Here is a 24,186-nt window from a genome sequence, read left to right as displayed (position 1 = left end):
CTGACATGACATTATCTCTCATTACCTCTAACCTCATCTCCAACCCTACCTCCCTTTGTCTCTCTCTCACCTCATCTTACATTCCCTCTCTTATCTCGCTCTCTCTCTCTTACTCCCTCTCTGTCTCTCTTACCTCATCTTTTCATGTGATTGCATGCCATTGCATACCTCTGCATGTCATTGCATGATGCCTCTATATGTCTCAATACTCTTTACATAAACTTGCATTTTTTTCATTTACATAATATTGCCTGCCCTTTATTATCCTTTGCATGTCAGTACATGTGCATGCCATTACATTGCATTGCATGGTACTGCTTGTCCTTTATTATCCCTTGGATGCACTTTCATGTCCTTGCATGATTGTTTTTGCCCTTTTTTAATCATAGCCTTGTATGTCATTTAATGTTGTATTTCCTTTAATACTCTTTGCATGTCATTTAATGTTATGTGATCTTTAATATTCTTTGTATGCATTTGCATAGTGTTGCATGTCATTGCATACATGTGCATGTGACTACATATCATTGCATGCCCATGCAAGTGATTCCATGCTGATTTCAGGCCTTTTATATGATTGCATGCCCTTGCACGTGATTGCATACCTTTTCATATGATTGCATGCCCTTCTTACTCCTTACACACTTTTGCATGTCGTTTCATGTGCTTCATGTCATTAACAATTCATGAAACTCAAAATATAAAAATTTAACTTTTCAATAACAATGAACAATGTACAATTGACAAGGTGAATAATATACACAATTATACGTACAAGATAATTTCATTCTAGAAAAAATATTATATCAGCCTTGCATGCTGTTTCACATAAACAATGAATAATGTAAATTTGATAAGGTTAATAATATAGACAATTATAGGTAAAAGATAATTTTATTCCAAAAAATACATCAACCTTACATATTGTTTCCTAAAAAACAATAAACAATGTGAAATTGATAAGGTAAATAACATTCACAATTATGATTAAAATATAATTTTATTCCAAAAAAGCTATTACATCAGCCTTACAAACTGTTTCCCAAAAACATAACTACATAACTACATAACTACATAACTACATGCAAGCTGGTAGGAGAGAGTTCTAAGGGTCCCCACACTTAACTGCTTTTAAGGGCCACTATATTCTTTAGCTCCTCTCATAGAGGGGCTCCTCCTTTTCTTCACCAATGTAAGTGTAACTCTGGTAAGTACCAATGCGGCTCCAATATTCATGTTCCACACATATAGATCTCCTGGAGTCAATGGGCTCATCTGCTAGAAGCTTGTCCCAAAGATTATGGGCCGCTATTGTAATTTTGAGATGCTCTTTCACATCTATACCTGACTTCTTACACAAATCCTTGCACACAACTTCAAGGGTAACCTTGAGATTAGAGTTTGGAGTATTTGATAAGACATGATGAGTGAGGGGGGGTAAGGAGAATGAGAGTCGAAGAAAGATTGAGGATGAGGGAGAGGGTTAGAATGAGGGAAGCTAAGGTAGAGAATGAGAGTGAGAGAGAGAGAGAAGGAAAGAGGGAGAAAGAGGAAAGAAGAGAAGTATGGTGAGATGAGAGAGAGAAATAGAATAAGAGAGAGGAAGATTATGATGGTCAGGAAGAGAATGATAGTGAGAGAGAGAGAGGGAGACAATGAGAGATGAGAGTGAGGGTGAGAGCCAAGGGGTCATATATATATATATATATATATATATATATATATATATATATAGAGAGAGAGAGAGAGAGAGAGAGCATGCTAAAAGCAACAAGTGATTTGCATGGATAATTTTGCTAAAGTTAGCAAAAGTAATTACACGGATAAATGCTATATTTAGGAAAAGATATTCCAAAGTGTAAGCTCCATCAACATCCTATAACAAAAGATTAAGTTAACATATGAGGATCTGAAGTGCAAGCTCTATGTTTTGAAAACAAAAAAAGTAATACTTACCCCTGCAAGGTCCTTCCTCCAATGATCTTTTATGCCACCAACTAAGCTAGCAGTCCATGGCTCCATCAATGACTTTGCCATTCATCCCCACCATGATGTAATGTATTTATACTTCAAAAGTGCCTCTTCTTCACTCAATGCCATTGACAACAAAGTTGCTTGTGCTTGTCTTGAAAATTCTTGACTACATATTGAACTGCATGGATATTTAAGCTTTGTTCCCAATGAAAAAGACATGACTCACAACCTTCCAATTTATTTTTTGGTCTATTTTTGTAAATTGTCCTTACTAGCTCCTACCTCATCAACCATAAAGCTATAAAAATCTAGTTTAGGAAAGACTTTGTCCACCACAACATCATTGATCATCTCCCATAATAAAACTTATGCCTATGTCATGCTGCAAGTTACATAAGATCTTATGCAACTTGCATGCATATGAGCTTAAACATTATAGGTTATGTAAAGCTATATGCATTATGCATGCAAGTTGCATAAGAGCTCATTGTATAGAAATATGCATGCATAAGAGCCCGCTTTAATGTTTTACAATGTTAAGATTTCACTTTGTGTGACCTTGCTTAACTCCCTTGCAAGTTGAGCCTTCTACAATTGCGGCAAGTAAGCTACACTGGATCCACCTTGGTAAGGGCTCTCATGCTCATTAGAATTATAAAATGGCACCCTCATGTACTTTGGGATCTTACTTTTTTTGTTTTCAATGCATGCCACTATGCAAAAGCTATGATGCATCAACTCTATGCATAGCTTATATAGAGCTTATCAATGACACTTTGCAAGAGCTATGATGCCTAAGCTCCTTATAAGCATAGCTTATATGGAGCTTATGCATGAGCTTCATGTATCAGCTTATGAAAGAGCTTTATATAAATTGTGCATGGAGCTCCATGAGTGAGCTTATGCAAGAGGTTTATATAAAGTGTGCATGGAGCTCTATGAGTGAGCTTATGCAAGAGCTTTATATAAAGTGTGCATGGAGCTTATGCATGGGCTCTATGTATGAGTTCTATGCATGGGCTCTATGTATAAGCTTATGTAAGAGCTTTATATAAAGTGTGCATATGGTTTTTAATTTTAATTGTTTTAAAGGAATAATTAATATGGATACGTTCAAGAGCAAAAAAGCACACTTGAAGCTTTTATATTATCAATTGCATAATGTATTGAATGACAAAGTTGATTGGCATGCATGGCACTGAGCGCCCATCCCCCAATGTATTGCTCCCCAAAAATACGAACAGGGGGGAATCACTAACAAGGTGCTACTCTAGCCCATGTATGGCCAATTGACTTTTCCATGTTTCCACGTATATGGAATAATCCAACACATCTTCTAGCCATTTCATGCTCGAATTTCTTCTTACACTTTCCTCCATTCAAGCCTAGGAGTGAGTGATGTGAAAGAGCACAAGCCCGAGCTCTAACCCCATGTGAGAAGTCACAACAGTGTCACCATGTCCAAGCATAACCAAGGCCATTAGGACCACCAAGAAATGCTCCACCATCAGGAGATGACCTCCACGAGCACGACCTCTCCCCTTGGGCACTGTAGCAAACCCTCCACTCTAGCCTATATATGGCTCTTCGACTTCCCATGTTTCCATATATGAGATAATCCAACACACCTTCTTCTAGCCACTTCATACTCAAACTACCTCCAACATTAAGCTTATGCATATAACACTGTTAGGATTCCTCACTTACTACTAAGCGCAACCAAGCCACAATACTCAGATTACCTTGCTCATTAAGTACAAGAGAGAATGGAGGGGTTTTTCACTATAGTTGTTCCTTCCACTCATCATATATTCATCATTCTTCTCATATCCTCTTGTGATTATTATTATAACGATTATGGAAGTACAATGAATTTATTGATTTAATCCATTAATAAAAAGAAAAATTCTTGGTATGTTTTAGTGTGCTTGCTTCTTGAAAAAACACATCTAAATAAGATGCACACTGCAGATCTATTAGTGGTGAAGTATGATGTTACTTTCACATTCAAAGTCATCGACATGGTGTAGTGCAAGTGGGTGCAAGTGGTAGAACTCACAACTTCATATGCTCCCACTTAGGTTGAAGTCCTAATGCCTTCACCTTTTTGTGTGAGAGTGAGCCAATCAAGTGTGCTACCATATGATTTTCCTTGGGATTAATCTTCCTCTAAATTCCAATGTGGTCTAATTTTTAGAATAAGAGCAAAAGGAGTCATCATGATCAATGCTTTCTTCCATATTAATTGTTACATTCAATAAACATTCATAACAAATATTTTTCTTTCCTGCTTTGTGATGACACTGATTATTTTACAATCTACCAATAGCAAGAAGTTAGTGCCAATTAGCAAATTGTTCCAATTGATGACCACTAGTCTCTAAATTTTCAATCAAGTCTGACCAAATGATACATAGGGTGCCAAGAAAGGCTTCAAGTTTGTTAAAGTTTATAAGAGGGATACATAGATTGGTTCACAAAATTAGCGTATGAGTGGCATATCTTTGTGCAATTTGAGATGTATTTCACGGTACAACGCTAAAAAAAACGAATTTCTTTCTAGTGTATTTGTACCCGCCAAATTAAGAAAAACTGGCTGAAATTTTGAAGTACACCTTATAAGGATTGATTTTTCATATATTTTAGTTAAGCAACCGGCATATAGTAGAGATTTTGAAAATAAAAAAAGGATAGATTTAAGAGTTGTCCTTATTTTGATTGGTTGAAAAATATGTTTTTTCGAGCACTAGCACGGTATTTTTAATCTAGTTTGAAGGAGGCATTAGGACACGGATTCAACGACATTGGGCTCCATGATGACTACTTATCTAGCTCCTCTAGATTAGACTTGGTCCTCCATCTTTTCTGAGTGGTGAGAGATCTCAGTCCTAGATATGGTATCCAGGTACATCACTATAAACTATTGTTAATCCCTATAACTTGTCCTCATTCCCTCTCCTTGCTATCACCATGTAGAATAAAATTGCTAACTTTCTAAGAGTTCACATTTTTCTGGTTTTCCAAATTTTGGCACCAAGTAATTTTGCACCTGTAATCTAATTCATCCTGGATCTTCACAAGATTAATCTCCCAATGGGTCCTTCACTAAAATAATCCCTCTCCACTTCTATCTACGCTCTTCTCAAGCAAGATTCCACTCCATAATCCCAAGCTAATCCTGATTGTTAATCATCGGCTTCTTGTAATCTAGGGTGGTAAAGTCCTGCACATGGGGTTAGCTCCAAAAAAATTGGAAGAGAACAGAAGAATCAAAGCAAAGTACCATGGCACCTGTAAGTCACAGAGAGCTAGCAAAAACAATGATCTCTAATTTTAGATCTCTTTGCCTATGACGGAATATTTCATTCCCAGATGTGCCAAAACCAGTACACATGCAAAAAGCAACGATCTGTATTTTTATTTAAAGGTCTCCTTGTTACATTATTACATAACGGCAAAATCTGGATGTCCAGAAAAAAGATGTAAAACTTACCATGCTTTAGATGGCCCAACTCATCACTCATCTATACCTGCTTGCTAGTCATCACTGTACAAAGCTTTCGAGAAAATCTCCTGTCACAGAAGTAGAACTCAACCTCCACATGTACCTTCATGTAAAGTACAGCTCTCCTCAGCTAATGAGGAGAAATGCCTCGAAATTAAGTTAGCCCAGAGGCCACCTTTGAGAAAATCTTAAGCTTGGAAAGCCGATTTTTCTTTTATCGCGTGTATTGAACAAATGACCTCCTGTGACCCGTCTCAAAGGCCATTTTCGAAAACAAGCAAGCAAAAACTTTCATCCCAAAATCTGTAGAGAAAACCATTCTAATCACTGTGTGTTCTCCTCTTCCTTGGATTCGGTGATGACCATTTTGTCCTCAGGTACCGCTCCTCCTTTTGAAAGAGACCCGTTTGTACTCTCATAAGCAAGAATATCTGCCACGTGATTATTTGAGCCTTGGGAAAGACCCTTGGTCTCCACCTTTGGTTCCTTCTTATTTATTTTGTCAGCATCAATAAACGCAGGCTGGTTGGTTGATGAAAGCAGCCGTGCCCACATTCGATCAGCAATATTCACGCGATTCTGTTTTTCTGTTACTCTCTGCACCAGTTCAACAAAATTATAGGTTCCATAAGTTCAAGTTCACCATATTAACTGCCACACACATGCATGCATACATATGTACACACTCCAGCCCCCCACACGTATGGTAACCTAACAAGGCAAAAATCCTGTGTCAAAAGAAAATCTAGTAGACGAGAAACTGGAAATGACATACCGAAATTGGAATATATGCATGACGACCATTTACGGGTCCAACTGTAAATCCGGTATAGCCTGCCATAGCTCCATGGATACCACTTTGCGCCAGCAAGGTACAGTAGACGTTGTCTGCTGCATTGCTAGGAATAGCGCGAATCATGTACGTAGGATCTGCAAAATGGTTAATAATCAAAACACGCACAAGAGCACTCAATCATTTATGCTTGCTCTCCCATACATGTGCATACATATAATATGTAAGCCAGCCAGCTTGGCAGCCAGTTGTGCATGCAGTATGTGCACGTCTGTAAAAGCTTCCTGCTTACCGATATACTTCAAGTTCAGGACCTCTCTCTTCGTAGCAAGAAAATGATCCTACAGTTGATCACCGCAGATATCAATTACCACAACACAGATGGAAAGCAAAGGGGTACCTCAAGAAAATCACACCTGCGTGTCAACAGGAGTTCTCTAGTGACTTCCACATACCTTGAGCTTCTGAGAGATCCACATGCCTATGTCACGAAGAAGTTGGTTTCCAGATGCATCACGTGCATTTGTACTTTCCTCCATAAGTTCTTGTCCTGCCCCTTCTGCTACCACTATTACCATGTGTCCATTTTCTCGTAAACGTTTTTCAACAAATTCATAGAGCCCACCCTCACCTTCTAAATAGAAGGGCACCTCCGGTATCAAACATAGATCCTGCCATGATAAAACCCACAAAAAATAGAAAAACTAATTACAAAGTTGTGTGATGCATGCCTTTCTACAATCACACAGTCAACAATTACACTCACCACATCACGACTTGCCAGAGTAGCATACATTGCAATGTACCCTGTCAGCAAAGCAGAAAAAAAAATCGGTTTAAATGAGAAAAACATTTATTAAAGAAGCCCATATGTATAGGTGAAAGAGCCGACAAAGATAACGAGATTGTCAACTTATACATAGCTGGCCCAATAACATATACACTGAACGGTAAGGCCCTTAAACGGTGTTTGTGTCTCTCTCTCTCTTCTCTCTTCGTCTCCTTGTTCTTGTTGTCATTGCCATGCAGTGGCACTTGCTCTTTGTTGTAAGGCTTGATGCAGCATTCTTGTGTTTCTTTTTTTTTTTACTCCCATCCTCAACAAAGGAATTTTTAGGACCTCTTTTTGTAAACTTAAAACTTCTCCACATTATTTGCAATCGCAGGGTTAGGCATCTTAAGTGGGGGTTAATAGCTTTTCTGAGACATGTACTATATTGGCTCTTGGTTATATAAGTGACTTTATGAGCCAGTTTGAGAGAGAGCTCCTGAGACCTCGACTTGAGGCCTTGAGAATACTCCATATATATATACCGTCATAAGGCCATATGAATCTGAGCGTAGTCGCCAAGCACCATCTAGGTCAGTTAGGGTAAGTGGCACAAGTCTTAGTAACCCTCTTTGCAAGATGTAATGGTTGTACAAGGCCAGACCAGATACTTGTTAGACCCATGGTCGCGTGTCTGGGAAGGCGAAGTCAAGTGTCAAGTCATTCAAGTCTCGTGCAATCGTCTCAGTCCATGTGTGAAAGCCATATTGTCCTATGGTCACTAGCAATGGTCATTTTGGGGCAATGGTGTTGTGGACAGCCCATGGGCGGGTAATGAATTACCTAAAAAGGGAAATGGGTATTGTCCAGACAAGTGTGCTCTTGGGTAGCCAAAGGTGGGCACCCATCATCAGGGGGGCATAAATAGCATGTAGAAGTGTGCCCTTGGCACAAGTTTCCATGAGCTTCCTTTTGCCAACCCTAGCCAGCCATGAACCTTATTTATAGGAGCTTTTAGGGCTGTGGAGAGCATCTGATCCATAGCTTGTTGTGGGTGCCATAGTTCTCAACCAAGGGCAAAAAGAAGAGAGGCACAGATGCCACAAGGTGGCCAGGTCATCAACAGCAATCAGCCATTAACGCACATACAAAGGGTGGCTTCCTGAAGCCAAACGCAAGGCAAAAAGAGGGGTCTTTGGGGCGCATCTCTGCAACAGAGCTTAATGCACAGCACAGCAGCCCTAAGTGCAGCCAGGAGAGCAGTCTACAGAGCAGCCCAGATGCGGGTACACGATATGTAAGTAAAAGCCAGTTTTCCGGTCGGTTTGCAGGTCAGAAATCAGTCCATTTATGTACTTCATTCTCTTCCAAGCAAACACACCTATAAGGTGGGGGCCCTTCAGACGGTGGATTGGGACCCAATTTTCTGCTCATGAGTACTTCTCTCAACCTTAATCTCTGTAATACATTTTCAGCAAGTGTTAAGCATCACTATCTTATCATTAAAATGCTATCACAGAAGGTACATGTAACATTGGTATCAAAGCTTCGGCTTTGATAAGAGAAGGTGCTGAAATTTGTCCCGAGGTTGTGTGGTTGGTTTTCAAGTTCTGAGAGCACAACCAAGTACCAAAGTGTCAAAAGGTGGTTGATTTAATAGCCTTCTAGGAAGCGCCCTTTGTGCCTCCCACACCTCATAGTGGATGGCATTCTTGCGTTTGGGCACATTGCACAAACACAACACTCCTGCTATGAGTAACCAAGAAGATCATTCCAAGGTAGAGAGTGAGCAGCCAGAATCTCCCGTATCTATACAACAAGCCTCTACTCCAAACCCTACCCCTTCAATTGAATCCCTGTCGGCTATGATGCACCAATCCTTGCAAAATCAGCAGGCTAAGTACCAGCAATCGATGCAGCCATGGCCTCATGTGGATTAGGACGACTTACGGCACCGACATGCCATGGAGATGGAGTAGTTGTGAGCTTCCCTTGCAACTGATGCCGAGCGCTTGCAAGCTTCCCTCGAAGCTGAGGGACAAGAAGCTGAAGCAGTATCGTCAAGAGTGGGACAACCATCTTAGCACCATGATGGATATACAGCAATAAGAGTTTGAAGCCTTGATCCTCACGGTACAGCCAGCTCCCCAACCATCATCATCGAGTTCACTGTCACTTCCACAAAAGATCCAATTCAGTAAGTATGATGGTAAGTTGGATGCAAATGTTGTACATTCTTGGCTTCATCAATTCATTTTGCCATTGTTAGGAGATCCGACCAAGAAAGGATTACGCTAGCCACCACTATGTACCAAGCCAACATACCAATCCGTTGGACCAGTGTGGTGACTTGTAAGTGGGCTAGGTTTGTGGAGAATCTCAAGATTTGTTTCTTGCCTCTGCAATGAGTTTCAGAGCATACAGTAGGCTTCCCATCACATCCTCACCTATGCAAACCGAGTCACCCAATTAGGGCTTCAATTGCAGACGTCACACAAGGAAAGGTTGGGTGCCTTTTTGTATGGGTGAGACCTGCAAATCCAGTGGGGTGTCCAGTGTCTTCGTCCCAAGACCTTCACAGAGGCTCTGCAACTAGCCCAAGACATGGAGATAAAGTACAACCATGGCAAGCCCAAGCAAGACCGTTCTTCCTACTTCCAGTGGAAGTAATAAGCGGCATGGGAAAGGTAGTAAGACTGAAGGGCACAGGTCCTCCAATTCCCCTGGCACCAGTGGTGCCATGTCTTCAAGGGCTCAACCAGAGTTGACATGGAATTAGAAAGCTAGTCAACACATCTTAGGAGGGAGATTTTCCCCTATAGATGTGCAGCAGCACCGACCGGAGCACCAGTGCTTCTAATGGCATATTCTGGTGCCAAGTCTTCAAGGGCTCAACCAGAGTTAATATGGGATTGAAAGCCAGTCAATGCATCTCAGGAGGGAGATTGTCTCCTATACAGGTGCAACAGCACCGATCGGAGCACCAGTGCTTCTTATGTCATATTGTGGGGCTTCCCAAGCATGTGTCCTAAGAGGCTGCCTACTCCCACGTGTTACACCTACCTCTATGGCTTCAGTGGTTAATCACGATCCTCTTGCTCAGCCTTCACCACCAGCCCCACTTGTGGGTATCAATAGCCACGCGCTCCAAGCTAAGCACGAGGGGGTTCCTCCCATATCGCCCACCATCACGGAGGATAGGAGCTCCGCTTGTGATTCCGTGAATCAGAACAATCCGAGTCCTGCCCAAGATGTGAAGCTCCTCAAGTGTCATGGTCTTATGGAAGACCGGCAGGTCATAGTCTTGTTTGACTGTTGCAGTACGGAGGATGTTATCTCCGGGCACATTGCGAGGAAAACTCAGTCAGAACTAAATCCAATAGATAGAGCCATAGCCTTTTGACATAGGCATGCATCGTACAGTTGAGTCAATAGCACGTAGTGATCCAGAAGGAGGCTTTCGTGCACGATTTCATAGTCACACCCTTGACACGTGTAGACGAAATTTTAGGCATGAGGTGGTTTCATTGATATCAGACTAACATTGACTGCAGCCAGCACCAGACTTGCATCCTAAAGGGTGTTAAGAACCTAGTTCTCATCTCAGGCAGCATGAATACCCTGCAAGTTCCACTCATTTCCAGTATGCAGCGAGAAAAAACACCTCGAGTCTCATGTGCTAGATTTCATCCTCCATTTCATGCACAATTTGTACTACGACAATGTGGTCATTACTACAATTTCTCATTTTCTAGTGGCTAACCATGTTGCTGACAGTGAGCATGAGTGTTCTCAAGACATTTTGGAATCGGTTACAAGCAGGAGGAAAAAAAAAAGAAGACGAGCTAGAAGGAAGCCAGGACATTACAAAAACCCAGAAGTTCCAAGTTTTGGATCACGGTGTCACAAACGGGCACCTGTATACGGAACCAATTCACTACCAAAACAGCATACATACATCAACCATTCCTTGCATATACATGTTTACCATCATTGTGAAACATTACATGAGCATATACATCCTGCAAACATGAACCAACTTGCACATGATACAACACTGGGGGCTGAAGTTGGGCCAGCCCCCCCCTTAGGTATCTTTATTACCAATAGAAGTATTTATATGTACAAGATGCGGGTGCCCGGAGAGTACACACTCATCCAGCCGACACCAGATTTATCCAACTGTGAAAACATAGGTAAACACATTACCTGCAACTCCTCCGTCACCAACCACTCCTGTTGCAACACCCTCGGTCACCAACCAAGGTCAAGCGATCACCAACTGCTCCTGTAGAAATACCCTCGGTCACCAACCAGGGTAGAGTGATCACCAACCACTCCTATACTTTGATAGAGCGGTCACCAACCCTCTAAGAAAGTGCTGTCCCAAACCTGCAAAACAGTAACCAGCCATGGTTTTGGCTCACTGGCCATCCACAGGTTCCACAAGATCGCACCCCCAGGCCTGATCCTTGTCTAGGGACATGTTTGCCCAAGTTTCGTCACGAGAAAACTCCCGCAAACTTGTAAAAACAGCCAATGATGGCCCTTACAACAGTCGGCCAGCTCCTGTTGAGGCTCTGTTCACTCCGTCCAAGCCCTGTTCTCAGCAGAGTAGAGCACAAAAAACAGTCCCAACAGCCATGCGCCAGCTTCTGGAAACAAATCTAACAGCCTGCAGCCCTGTAGATGCAGTCGGCCAGCCCTGTAGAGAGACAAAGAGAGAGAAATAGCAGCCAGCCAACCCTGGGACTCTTGCTCTTGGCATGTACTCCACCTGTAGCTCATGCAAATGAGTAAACTTGCTGTTTTTCCTGTCCAAACAGCTCCTAACAGCCCACGTTTTTCAGATTAGTGCTTCACAAGTCAGGGCTTGCTCACTTTGGCCCTCCCACACCCAGAATAGCAACTCGTGGAGCTATTTGGGAGTGCCCGAGTGCCCATCTCTCATAATTGGCCTTGGTTCATTAAAAATAGTCCAGCCTGATGTGAACTCACTTATAAAATTATAAGTGTGTCCGCCCACACTTTAAGTGAATGTGAACCCTGCACCCAATAAACCTTAGTAACATGAAACAATGAATAAATTGGGTTAAGTGTGCACACTTACCACCTGCAAAACACATAAGGAAACCATATGAGTCCCAAACAAGTGTGCACACGCATATCCACGGGTTGTCCATGCGTCCTCGGTGCCCGTGGACATTCACAGGCAAAATACCAAGCAATGTCCAGGTATCAAAAACAAGTCATCCATGCATGTGCAACTCACATACATATGTTGGTGCACAAACATAGTGGATGAAATATACCAACTTACATCTTGTACATCCAACTAGCCCGTTCATAGGCAGCGTCCACACACGACCAAAAAGTACTCACCAGGGTAACCACCCTTCCATGAGTCCAGAGTCACTCACCATGGTTTCAACCCTTCCATGAGTTCATAAATCATGCCAGGAACTCACACCAGGATACCAATCCTTCCATGGAGCCCTTCCACATGTATTCAATTATGACATCATTCCAGACATTTGCCAGAGAAGTGGTGACATTCCCCCCGGCTTCTTTTCAGTTGCCCGCAACTGAAAAGCTTCCAAGTAGGCCGCAAGAAGATCTAGATAATCTTTAAAATATGCCTCGTCCGTCCACTTTGCATCAAGTGCTGGATAGTCCCTGAACTTCACAAGGTACTTACGGACAAGTCTGCCTCTAGTAGCTTTCCGTTCCTTGTGAAAGACAATCTGCTCTCACGCTACAATACCTCTTCCAGCTCATTAACCTCGGGTTGATCTTCCATAACCAGCTCCATCGGCTCAGGACCAATATATCTCTTCAAGAGACTGACATGGAAAGCATTATGAATCCACCAATGATCTGGCAACACCAGCCTGTAAGCTACCTCATTGATCTTTTCCAAGATCTGAAATGGTCCATAATACCCAAGGTTGTTAGAGGCGTCAGAGACATTTGGTACGAGGCGGGTATGGTACGCACCTCGAAAGACTCGTATTTTTTAGAGACATTAGAGGCGTCTGTTTTAATATATATATATATATATATATATATATATATATATATATATATATATATATATAGTGAAAGTTGAGAGAGAGAGAGAGAGACTAGAGTGTGTATGTATGAGCTTTGAGGGAGGGAGAGAGGGTGTGTATGAGAGGGAGAGAGAGTGTGTGTGTGAAAGAAAGAAAGCTGTATTAAACGCTTGCAAAAAGCCAAAATGACCTATGAGACGAAAATAGTCCATCATCATCATCATCATCTAGATACATCATCAAGATTCAAGGGTACAAAGTAAAATGAAATGAACTGAAATGAACCGGTAGAGTATAGAGAGAGCTCCAAAAGTGGGTATAAAAAACATCATCATCCTAGTGTGTTTAAAGTTTGAACTTTGAACTTTGGGTCTTGAGAAAGGCTTGAGGGAGGGAGGGAGAGAATGAGGGAGAGAGAGAGAGTGTGTGTGAGAGGGGCTGCCTTGGGCCCTTAAAGCCCCCGTCTAAAGACTCAAATCAACAAAAATAATAATAATAAATAATTAATTAAAAAATAAAAATAAATTTTTGTGGATGCCTCGATCAAGCAATCGTACGCCTCGTACGCCTCGTACCATTAAAGGCGCACCTCGTAACAACTATGATAATACCTACAAGATAGATTCGGATAGTTACCATCTTTCCCACTTTGCTTGTGAAGGCGAGCCTTTTGGAATTTTAATAAAACCCAATCTCCATCCTTCAAATCCAATTGCTTTCTATGCTTATTTGCAGCTTTCTTATGCTTATCCTGGGATCTCTGTATGGCTGTCCGGACCTGTGTAAGGCCGTATCCAAATCCCTTACATACTCATCTCCTACAAATATCTTATCCTTCTTAGTATCCATCTTGCCATAGAAGTTCTCAAACTTCACATCTTTGTCTCCTGACTTGAACTCTCGGCTTTTCTTTTTAGAACGAGACTTGTCTCTAGCCTCATGTCTAGACTTAGGTGACTCATGCCTGGGTCTCTTCCCACGTACTCGAGACACGCTCCTAGAGTGGTGAGAATCTTCACTTGAAGAACGCTCTCGACGTGAAGATGCATAACGGTGACGAGGATGTACATCTCTTGATGTACTGGAGTCTGCATGTGCTTCCACACGGGGAGTCCTTTTTGTACCTGCATCACCCAATACATTCTTTTAGCCTTTCAAATAAGATATGGCCAGCTCTTTAGGATCTTCATATCCCATCTCTGCTGCTATGGCCTCAAAGGCTGTATCGTCACCTTAACCCTTCTTTTTCTTTTCATTCAAAACCCTTTGCACATCATGGTCATTCTTGAGAGACCGCAATTCAGTTGTCTCCTCACGATAGCGTCTAACTTGACGCTTGAGAGCCTCCAGCTCTGAAAGTACATCGGCTTGGTCAAAATATGCGGATTTAGCAGACCGTTGTGCATCTGAATGCTCACCAGACCCTCCTTGCATGCTCATGTTTCACAATCTGTATGCTCAGCAAAAAGCTTTCCGTATGCCCAAAAATCGTCTTTCTCAAGCAAAGAAAGAAACCAATGCTTTGATACCACTGTCACAAACGGGCACGTGTATATGGAACCAATTCACTACCAAAACAGCATACATACATCAACCATTCCTTGCATATACATGTTTACCATCATTGTGAAACATTACATGAGCATATGCAAACATAAACCAACTTGCACATGACACAGCACTAGGGGTTGAAGTTGGGCCAGCCTCCCCCTCAGGTATCTTTATTACCAACAGAAGTATTTATATGTACAAGATGCAGGTGCCCCGAGAGTACACACTCATCCAATCGACACCAGATTTATCCAACTGTGAAAACATAGGTAAACACATTACCTGCAACTCCTCGGTCACCAACCAAGGTTGAGTAGTCACCAACCACTCCTGTTCCAGCACCCTCGGTCACCAACCAAGGTTGAGCGATGACCAACCACTCCTGTAGAAATACCCTCGGTCACCAACCAGGGTATAGTGATCACCAACCACTCCTATACTTTGATAGAGCGGTCACCAACCCTCTAACAAAGTGCTGTCCCAAACCTGCAAAACAGTAACCAGCCATGGTTTTGGCTCATTGGCCACCCACAGGTTCCACCAAATCACATCCCCAGGCTTGATACTTGTCTAGGGACATGTTTGCTCAAGTTTGGTCGTGAGAAAACTCCTGCAGACCTGTAAAAACAGCCAATAATGGCCCTTACAACAGACGACCAGCTCCTGTTGAGGCTTCGTTCACTCTGTCCAAACCCTGTTCTCAGCAGAGTAGAGCACAAAAAACAGTCCCAACAGCCATGCGCCAGCTTCTGGAAACAAATCTAACAGCCTGCAGCCACAGCCTGCAGCCCTGTAGATGCAGTCGGCCAGCCTTGTAGAGAGAGAAAGAGAGAGAAATAGCAGCCAGCCAACCTTGGGACTCTTGCTCTTGGCATGTACTCCACCTGTAGCTCATGCAAATGAGTAAAGTTGCTGTTTTTCCTGTCCAAACAGCTCCTAACAGCCCACGTTTTTCAGATTAGTGCTTCACAAGTCAGGGCTTGCTCCCTTTGGCCCTCCCACACCCAGAATAGCAACTCGTGGAGCTATTTGGGAGTGCCCGAGTGCCCATCTCTCATAATTGGCCTTGGTTCATTAAAAATAGTCCAGCCTGATGTGAACTCACTTATAAAATTATAAGTGTGTCCGCCCACACTTTAAGTGAATGTGAACCCTGCACCCAATAAACCTTAGTAACATGAAATAATGAATAAATTGGGTTAAGTGTGCACACTTACCACCTGCAAAACACATAAGGAAACCATATGAGTCCCAAACAGGTGTGCACACGCGTATCCACGGGTTGTTCATGCGTCCCCGGTGCCCGTGGACATTCATAGGTAAAATACCAAGCAATGTCCAGGCATCAAAAACAAGTCATCCATGCATGTGCAACTCACATACATATGCTAGTGCACAAACATAGTGGATGAAATCTCCCAACTTACATCTTGTACATCCAACTAGCCCGTTCACAAGCGTCGTCCACACAGGACCAAAAGGTACTCACCAGGGTAACCACCCTTCCATGAGTCCAAAGTCACTCACCAGGGTTACCACCCTTCCATGAGTTTATAAATCATGCCAGGAAATCACACCAGGATACCAATCCTTCCATGGAGCCCTTCCACATGTATTCAATCATGACATCATTCCATACATCTGCCAGAGAAGTGGTGACACAAGGAGTCATCCCGTCATCTACTGACGGATACCAAAGATAGGGGGATCATCACCACCAAGTCAAGACAAGTTCAAGAAGGCAGCAGTTCCAATTCCCGGTGTAGAAGACCCTCTAAGAGTTGACGAGAAGTTCTACAAAAAAGATCCAGCATTGTTGATGGCTTGCTGAAAGCGATGGTAGCCCAAACAACAAGATAAGCAAGAAGGGATGTCGCGTGCACTTGCTATACTAGCATGAACATTATGCCTAGGACATTTACAATACCTTTCTGAGGGCCAAGGGCTTGTTGTGAGCCCTAGTCCAGGGACTTGTAGCCACGCACCTTCTAGGTCAGATAGGGTAAGTCACAGTCTTAGTAACCCTCTTTGCTCTAGTGCTTGTACAAGGCCAGACCGAACACTTATTAGACCCATGGTTGAGTGTCTGAGAAGGCAAAGTCAAGAGTGAAGTCATTGTCCAAGTCCCGGGCCATTGTTTCAGTCCATGTGTGAAAGCCATATTGTCCTCTGGTCACTAGCAATGGTCATTTTGGGGCCATAGTGCTATGGACAGTCCATGGGGTAATGGGTATTGTCTGGACAAGAGTGCTCTTGGGAAGCCAAATGTAGATATACCCTTTTGGAAGAAGAAGCTCGACATGCTTCTCTCATGGACCACCAAACTCGACACCGTGCCAACCATGAGTCCCCCATGCATACATACCCTTACCCTCATCAACCGTACCCTGGCCCTTTACTTTCTTCAATTCAATAGCTCATAGAATTAAGCTAATGGCTGGGTGGTGAGTTCGCTACCTATATGAGTTTCTTGTGCATCCATAATGCATAGACATGCTTGGGGCTACATGCACATTCAACCTCTCATGAACTGTCATTGGGACTATATGCACATTGAACCTCTCATGAACGGTCATTATACATATTAGTTCCTGCATACTCTGAACCTCTAATGAGTGGTCATTACACATATTAGTTCCTGCGTACTCCATTTATGATTATTTTCTTGTGTTTTTCTTGATTGTGGTGAAATTTTATCAGATTCACAAATGTATCTTCATGGGTGCTCTCTGTTTCCTTATATCACCATAGTTGTATATGCAAACAGATGCCCTGGTTACATTCAATGCGTAATACATGCAAAAGCAGATGACAAATCCTAATCATAGGGAGGCACAAAAAGTTGGCAAGTGAAGATACAACACACTCACCACTATATCGGCCCATCAATTTAACAAGCCCAATACCATTATGCACACTCTCTGCTTCTGTATGTGCAGCATTGATAGCCCTTTGAGCCTCCTCCACAGCCGTATCAAAACCAAAAGACCTATCAATCACCTAAAACAGACAAAAGATTGAGAGTAATATCACCACCCCTTCTGCATTCTGTGCATACATAAGCTTCCAAACCTACAGAAGAAACCTTAACTTACAGCAATATCATTGTCAATTGTCTTTGGTATCCCTGTAACAGCAACCTTCAAGCCCCGCCTTCTCACCTCCTACATGCCATCAGAATTAGAGGATTCAAGTGAGTGAACATCAAAAGAGACAGCAAGCTTATAAGTAGGGCCTAGTTTTCTTCCATTCTTTTTTGGATAAAAAATTGCTTGATTTGTTTGCAGGCAATTCTACATAGACAACTAGAATATGCCCAAAGCATACGGCCAAAGCCATCACCTCATAAATCACAGCTGCACCTTTCTGGGTTCCATCACCCCCAATAATGTATACCTGTTCAAATAAAAACATGATTTTGTGCCCACACGTCCAGCCAAGCAACTCATTCCACATTTCGCAATTAATGCAAACAAAACGTCCAGCCAGGCAACTCATTCCACATTTCGCAATTAATGCAAACAAAACGTCCAGCCAAGCAACTCATTCCACATTTTGCAATTAATGTAAACAAAAAACACTCACACGTCCAGCCAAGCAACTCATTCCACATTTTGCAATAAATGTAAACAAAAAACACTCACACGGCCAATTACCTGATTGATGCCACGGTCCTCAATACTGTTCACAATTTTGGTGGTGTCATGGCCACCCCGTGAAGTCCCAAGTATGGTCCCTCCACGTTTATGGATATCATTGACAACTTTTGGATTCAAAGGTAGGGTGTTTCGGGCATAGAATCCTCTATAACCACCCTGGATAAAGACCAAAAACCAAACGTTTAAGCATTTCAAGAGATCTTTAACAGCATGCAAATAACAACACAGAATGGCAGCCATATACACAAAGATGAAAAATCTAACCGTTTACTCCTTTCTCCATGAGCATGGTAAAAGAATTAGAGAAGAAAGAGGAAAAACAAATAGAAGAAAGAAGAAGAAGAAGAGACGTGCAAATGAGCGCACACACACACTCAGAGCTGTAGGATAAGAGAATAGCATTTCAAGAGATCTCTAGCAGCATGCAAATAACAACATAGAATGCCAGCCATATACACAAAGATGAGAAATCTAACCGTTTACTCCTTTCTCCATGAGCATGGGTAAAGAGTTAGAGAAGAAAGAGGAAAAACAAATAGAAAAAAGGAGGATTTTGACACGTGCAAATGCACGCACGCACACACACTCAGAGCTGTAGGATAAGATCAAGATTAGGGAGTTGTGTTTTTATATGGTCAAGCGTGGGGGGGCTCTACTCTTGTCAGTGCATCCTCTCCAAACAAAGAAGAACAACATATAGTAAAGAATTCCAATCAGGAAAAAAAACAAGCATGCATTGTTCTCCTGGATCAAAAATAAGATCAAATGCTTCAAGCGACCGTGTAGCTTGCCGCTCCTCACCAAGGAATATAAGGTAGGCACCAAGTCTTGAGTGAGAAGAATTCAGACGGAAACAAACCTCATTGGGTGTACTGGATCGGAAGTTAACAGCCCTGGTATAGCAGGTTTCAGCTCCGTAAAGCTTGGAGTGGCAAGTTCAGTCAAGTCACATGCACCAACAACTTTACACAGCATTCAAGGGTCCAGATCTAAACACTGTGCATTAATTAGTGTCAAATGCAGCACGTAATCAGCATGCATCCGCTATCAGTGCTAAACCACATGCCATGTGTTACTGTGTAATTATGAAAACATCTTTGCCTGGGACTAACTGATATGTAGAAATAAAATACGACCCAAAAAAAGTGACCAGGTGGCAGGAAATGAACCAAAAGCATAATAGGCATGTCATGTTGTATATTTCTTGGGTCATCCACTCGATGTAATTTCTAGAGGTGCGAAGTAGATGTCCTCTGACAAGTGTTTTAACACCCAAAATAAACGAGCCTTCGTGCGCCCTTCGCCCCTCCACCCACCCCCCTCAGCCCCAGCCCTCATTCCACCTTGCACCCCTCTAGCCACCCTTCGCTTTGCTGCCACCTTCCGCCTTGTACCCGCCCTTCTTCGCCTTTCTGCCCGCATCTTGCCCATTTACCAACCGCCCAACCCCTCTTCTGTATCCTCTTCTTCCATAGCTGCTGTTTGGCTTCCGCCTCTCCGGCCCTTCCCCCATCCTTCCGGCTTTGCTCACCGTTTGATTCACCAGTTCTTTGAACCTGTGGAATAAAGGTTGTAGCTTCTTCTATGGCTGCCCTTCCTCAAGAGTTCCCTTGTTGATTATGATGTTTGGATAGCTTAGGACGGATAGAAGTGGTGCTTAGACCTGATGTTTATGCATGACAAGCACACTAAACATTGTGAGCTATGCCAATGAGGTGATAGCCCAAGTGCTGAAGGTTTTTAACTAGGACCAAGATGTAAGATCCACTAGGATCTCCCTAAACACAAACAATCAGATTAGTACCAAGAACTAAGGCTCCAATCCGACGAACCATGCCAGTCAACACTGGTATACCACCAACACCTGCCTGTTGGGGCCTTCGGCATGACCATCCATGATCCGTCGAATCCAATCGTGTTCCCGACGGTAATCCTAGTCTATCACAAACCATAGAGTGAATAACTCTCTCTGAACAATAATAACCCAAGTCTCACATATATAGTGGGTATTGTTGCTATAAATAATTGTCCATTCATAAATAGCCAATATATTTGGTATTATTAACCATCTGCCTTAGCTGCCTGTATCAGCCTGCTTTCCCTAATCCCAGGGCTCCCCATGGATACTCCATTGGAACTACACCAAGCTGTTTATCGTGATGATGGAGATGCAGAGAAGACAGGTGTACCTTACATCGGCAAGCTGAAATTCCAGCTACAAGGCTAAAGTGATCAAGATACCTTTTTGCATCACCGATCTTGATGGTTCTGATGCGATTCTCGACATGCCTTGGAATCACAAGGTAGATTCAGCTCTCTACTCCCAGAAAAAGAAGGTGGAATTCAAGCATAAAGGCAAGAAGTACGAAATCCAAGCTGGAGTAAGCAGAGACACCATACCAATGGTAAGCCATATGCAAGTAACAAGTCTCTCAAGCCAATAAAGATTGTGTGCAATGTTGTTTGATTTATGTGAATGAAGGCCGGAAGACCATCAAATAGATATCATTCCTAGTAGCTCTTGTCACGAGCCTGGACATTTCCCAGGATGAAAGGGGTTTGGTGGACTCCAAGATGTCTAAATATTTGGAAAGTACAAGCTTTGGGAATGGGGGATTATCCTGGAATACAAAGGACCACACTCCTAAAATTTAGGAGAGTTACTATTTTTGGCCCCACTCCGATGGAAATTCTGTTCACGTCATTACATCTGAAATTGGGCATATACCAAGAGTCGGCAAAGTGCCTATGACAGAATGTCTACAAATTGGTATATTTTTAGAGATAAAGTTTATGGAAGGACCCATCTCTTAGATTGGGACATGTGGCAAGAAAGTGAACCGGCCTTAGTGGCCCCTAGGGACTTTTAAAGCTTGGGGCCCTAGGGATTATTTTGGGGAGGAGGGCCACTCCAGTTTTGGAGTGAGTGCTTCTCTCTCCTCCCCCTCTCTCTAGCTTTAGGGGAAGAGAGTCATGGAGCCTTCATGCGCATGTTCTCAAGTGTGGAAAAGAGGAAGAGAAGGGTCGTTGGAGAAGTCGTGCTGCTGCTGCTGTTTTTCTGAGTGCAAAACCAGCCGTACAGCACTGTACGGCCAGATCTGCTGCAAGTACCCTCTTTCTCTTCTGTTGCTGGCTGCGCATAGGAGTTGCTGCAAGGATTTCTGCTGCACACAGGTTCTGGTCAGGCTGTACCAGCAGGTACAACAGCAGTACAACACTGTACGACTGCCGTACAGTGTACGGACAGTCAGGTACAGCAAGTACAGCTGCAGGCGGCGTTGGACAGGTTGCTGGATAGGCCTGATTATGCAGATTCAGGCGAGTACAAGTGTGGACAGCAGGCTGCTTGTGCAAGTACAACTCCTGGCACGTACCCCGAGGTAGTACAGACGGGTACGGGGCTGCTTTTCAGATCTGTACTTTCAAGGACAGCATAGAAGTGGACACAAGGAGGAGGGTACAGACAAGTACGTGCATGTGTGTGAAGCAAGATTGTGGAAACAAATGCCTGCAAGTACAGATTGGTACCGTTGCTTCCTCCAGTGCTGTTTCACGAGCTGACTTTGGTAAGCTCCGTTTCTGTTCATCTATCTCTCTTTCTACTGCTTGATGTCTATTGCAGATATGAGTTATCTGGCCCCTTGTGAGAGGAGGGGTATGGCAGATTGACAAGGGTTGAGACAGAGTTGGACAGCATATGTATGTATGAGCTGAGATGTTGTATCATGCACTTGAGTTATGCCGGATGTATGCTCATGGCTGCCCTGCTTAGTGGTCTTGGCTGATCAGAGGAAGGCACAGTGTGTTATTGTGGAACACAGATCTGTGTGCATAGATCCTCTGTGCTAAGAGGTATTGTGGGCCGTCAGATTGGACATACAGGTGTAATCTCTTGGCTGAATTTTGGTTGTACTCAGCCTTTCATACTTTTGGAATTGAATAAAGAAATACCGCAAGGGGCGCCAAGCTTTGGGGCCAACAGGTGTCGCTTTGTTTTCAGATTCGGGCACTCTAGCTCCAATCTGTTTTGTTTTCTTATCTAGACTACAAGTGGACGGGTGACTGCTAGTCTACCGCACTCTGGTTTCTATCAGAGGCCGGTTTCAAGGTTCCATCCCCGGGACAAATCATCAACTTTCTGAAGGGGGTGAGCTCGTGGTTGCTTTGAAGAAAGCCATCGCTGAAAATTCAGCAAACATGTCTGATACAGAGGATGAGTACTTCTATCATGAAGAAGAAGAGCAAGAGACTTCTCCTGAAAGAGATGTATCTGAGGATATTTTTGCAGGAGAACAGGTTGCAGATGTTGAGCCCTATGAGGATGTAACACAGCCAGAAGATGTGCATGGTAAAGAGGATGATGATGCTCGGTTCAAAGATCGCTTGGCTAGTGTTATGGATACTTTTATGCGGCTCACACAGAGTGAGAGATTTGCTGAATTTATGAGATCTCGCACAGAGCCCGAGAAAAAGAAGAAAAAGGTTCGTTCAAAGAATCTTCCACAGGGTCATAGTGGTGCCATCCCACAGGAACCATCTTTTGGCCAGTTTCCGAACATGCAGCATGCTTATGGTGCAAACTCTCAGAGTTCCTTCTATGGACAGCCATCTATTCCTCAGCAGAATATGCATCCAGGTTATTTTGGTGGTGGTTCGGTGTTCCAATCCATGACTGGGGGTTACCCTCAGGGAGGCATGGGTATGTATGGGCCTTTTGGAGCCAATTTTCAGCCTGGCATGCAAGGGAATATGTATGGTGGTATGCAGTCCGGTATGCAAGGAAATGTGTTTGCAGGCATGCAACCTGGGATGCAAGGCAATATGTTTGGTGGTATGCAGCCAGGTATGCATAATGGAATGTATGGAAACATGGCTGGAATGTATGGTATGCCTGCTGTGGGAATGGAAAATGTTGACCCAATGATGGGTATGAATGTTGGGGACAGCAATCTTACGAAACCACTTCCATATGATAATCTAACGCCTATGGGAAAGGCGAAGGATTACAAGGAAGGGATTACAAGGAAGGGGGAGCTGCAGTGAAGTTTGACACATTCAGTGGGGCCAAGGATAAACTTAAATACCTTTTTACAGCAGTTTGATGCTGCTTTTTCTGGTGGGAATTACACAGAGTCCTCTAAGGTGAGGAAAGTTGCCACTTTTCTCAAGGGCAATGATTTGCAGTGGTGGTCTACTCTTCTTTTGCAGGGCATAGCACCCACTACATGGGTCCAATTCAAACAGGTTTTCTCTTCCGTATGGCTCACATCTACATTTGAGGTGGATGTTATGACCACATGGCACAAATTGGATGCTTCAAAGTGTGATAGTTTGGAGGATTATAACAAGAAGTTTTGGGAAGCTCTACTCCCAGTGACTTCTTACCGTGCGGTGCCATTATCTGAGCAGGTAGAGAAGTATTGTTGTGGGCTGCCCAAAGAGGTACGAGATTATTGTATAAAGACAAGAGTAACGAACATGTCACAGATGATTGAAAATGCTATGACAGCTAATGCGTTACTCACTCGTGGTTCATCTGGGTTTAAAGGCAGTAAGAAATTGAGCAAGAAAGCTGAAAAATTTGGGCATGCTTCTCGTGATGCTAAAGGGTCTTCAGAGACAAAGTATAAGAAGTTGCCAATGCCCAAGAGGACTTCTGAGGAAAGATAGGCTTTGAGAGATGCTCAAAAGTGTTTTTACTGTACTGAAGAGGGGCGTATGTCATTCAATTGTCCCAAAAGGAAGTCCCAAAAGGACCCTGACAATAAAGAAGAGCCCAAGCCAAAGAAACCAAAGCCTTCTGCAAGCTTAGTTCCTGATCTTGTGGGGGAGCAGCTAGGTGGTGAAGCTACAGAGTTGTGCAGGGCATGGGGCAAAGTGAG

At 43.1% G+C, this 24,186-nt stretch overlaps 1 protein-coding gene across 1 annotated transcript in view; it reads right to left on the bottom strand.

Moving 5' to 3' along the window:
- Positions 1-5,366: 5,366 nt before the first annotated feature.
- Positions 5,367-24,186, bottom strand: part of LOC147629993 (ATP-dependent 6-phosphofructokinase 6-like) — a 56,142-nt gene continuing 37,322 nt past the window's right edge. The window contains exons 6-14 of the mRNA XM_086811569.1: positions 18,302-18,460; positions 17,988-18,041; positions 17,741-17,809; positions 17,516-17,645; positions 7,039-7,079; positions 6,728-6,943; positions 6,565-6,613; positions 6,255-6,409; positions 5,367-6,076 (exon numbers count right to left, since the gene is read on the bottom strand). Coding sequence (XP_086667695.1) covers positions 5,804-6,076; positions 6,255-6,409; positions 6,565-6,613; positions 6,728-6,943; positions 7,039-7,079; positions 17,516-17,645; positions 17,741-17,809; positions 17,988-18,041; positions 18,302-18,460 — 1,146 coding nt within the window. The 3' untranslated portion in view covers positions 5,367-5,803. The remainder of the gene's footprint in view (positions 6,077-6,254; positions 6,410-6,564; positions 6,614-6,727; positions 6,944-7,038; positions 7,080-17,515; positions 17,646-17,740; positions 17,810-17,987; positions 18,042-18,301; positions 18,461-24,186) is intronic.

This window comes from Cibotium barometz, chromosome 17 (genome assembly GCF_041138505.1).
Source record: "Cibotium barometz isolate CiBa-2024 chromosome 17, ASM4113850v1, whole genome shotgun sequence".
NCBI lineage: Eukaryota > Viridiplantae > Streptophyta > Polypodiopsida > Cyatheales > Cibotiaceae > Cibotium > Cibotium barometz.
Note: the sequence above shows the minus strand (reverse complement) of the source record. Positions and strands in the feature narration are given on the sequence as shown.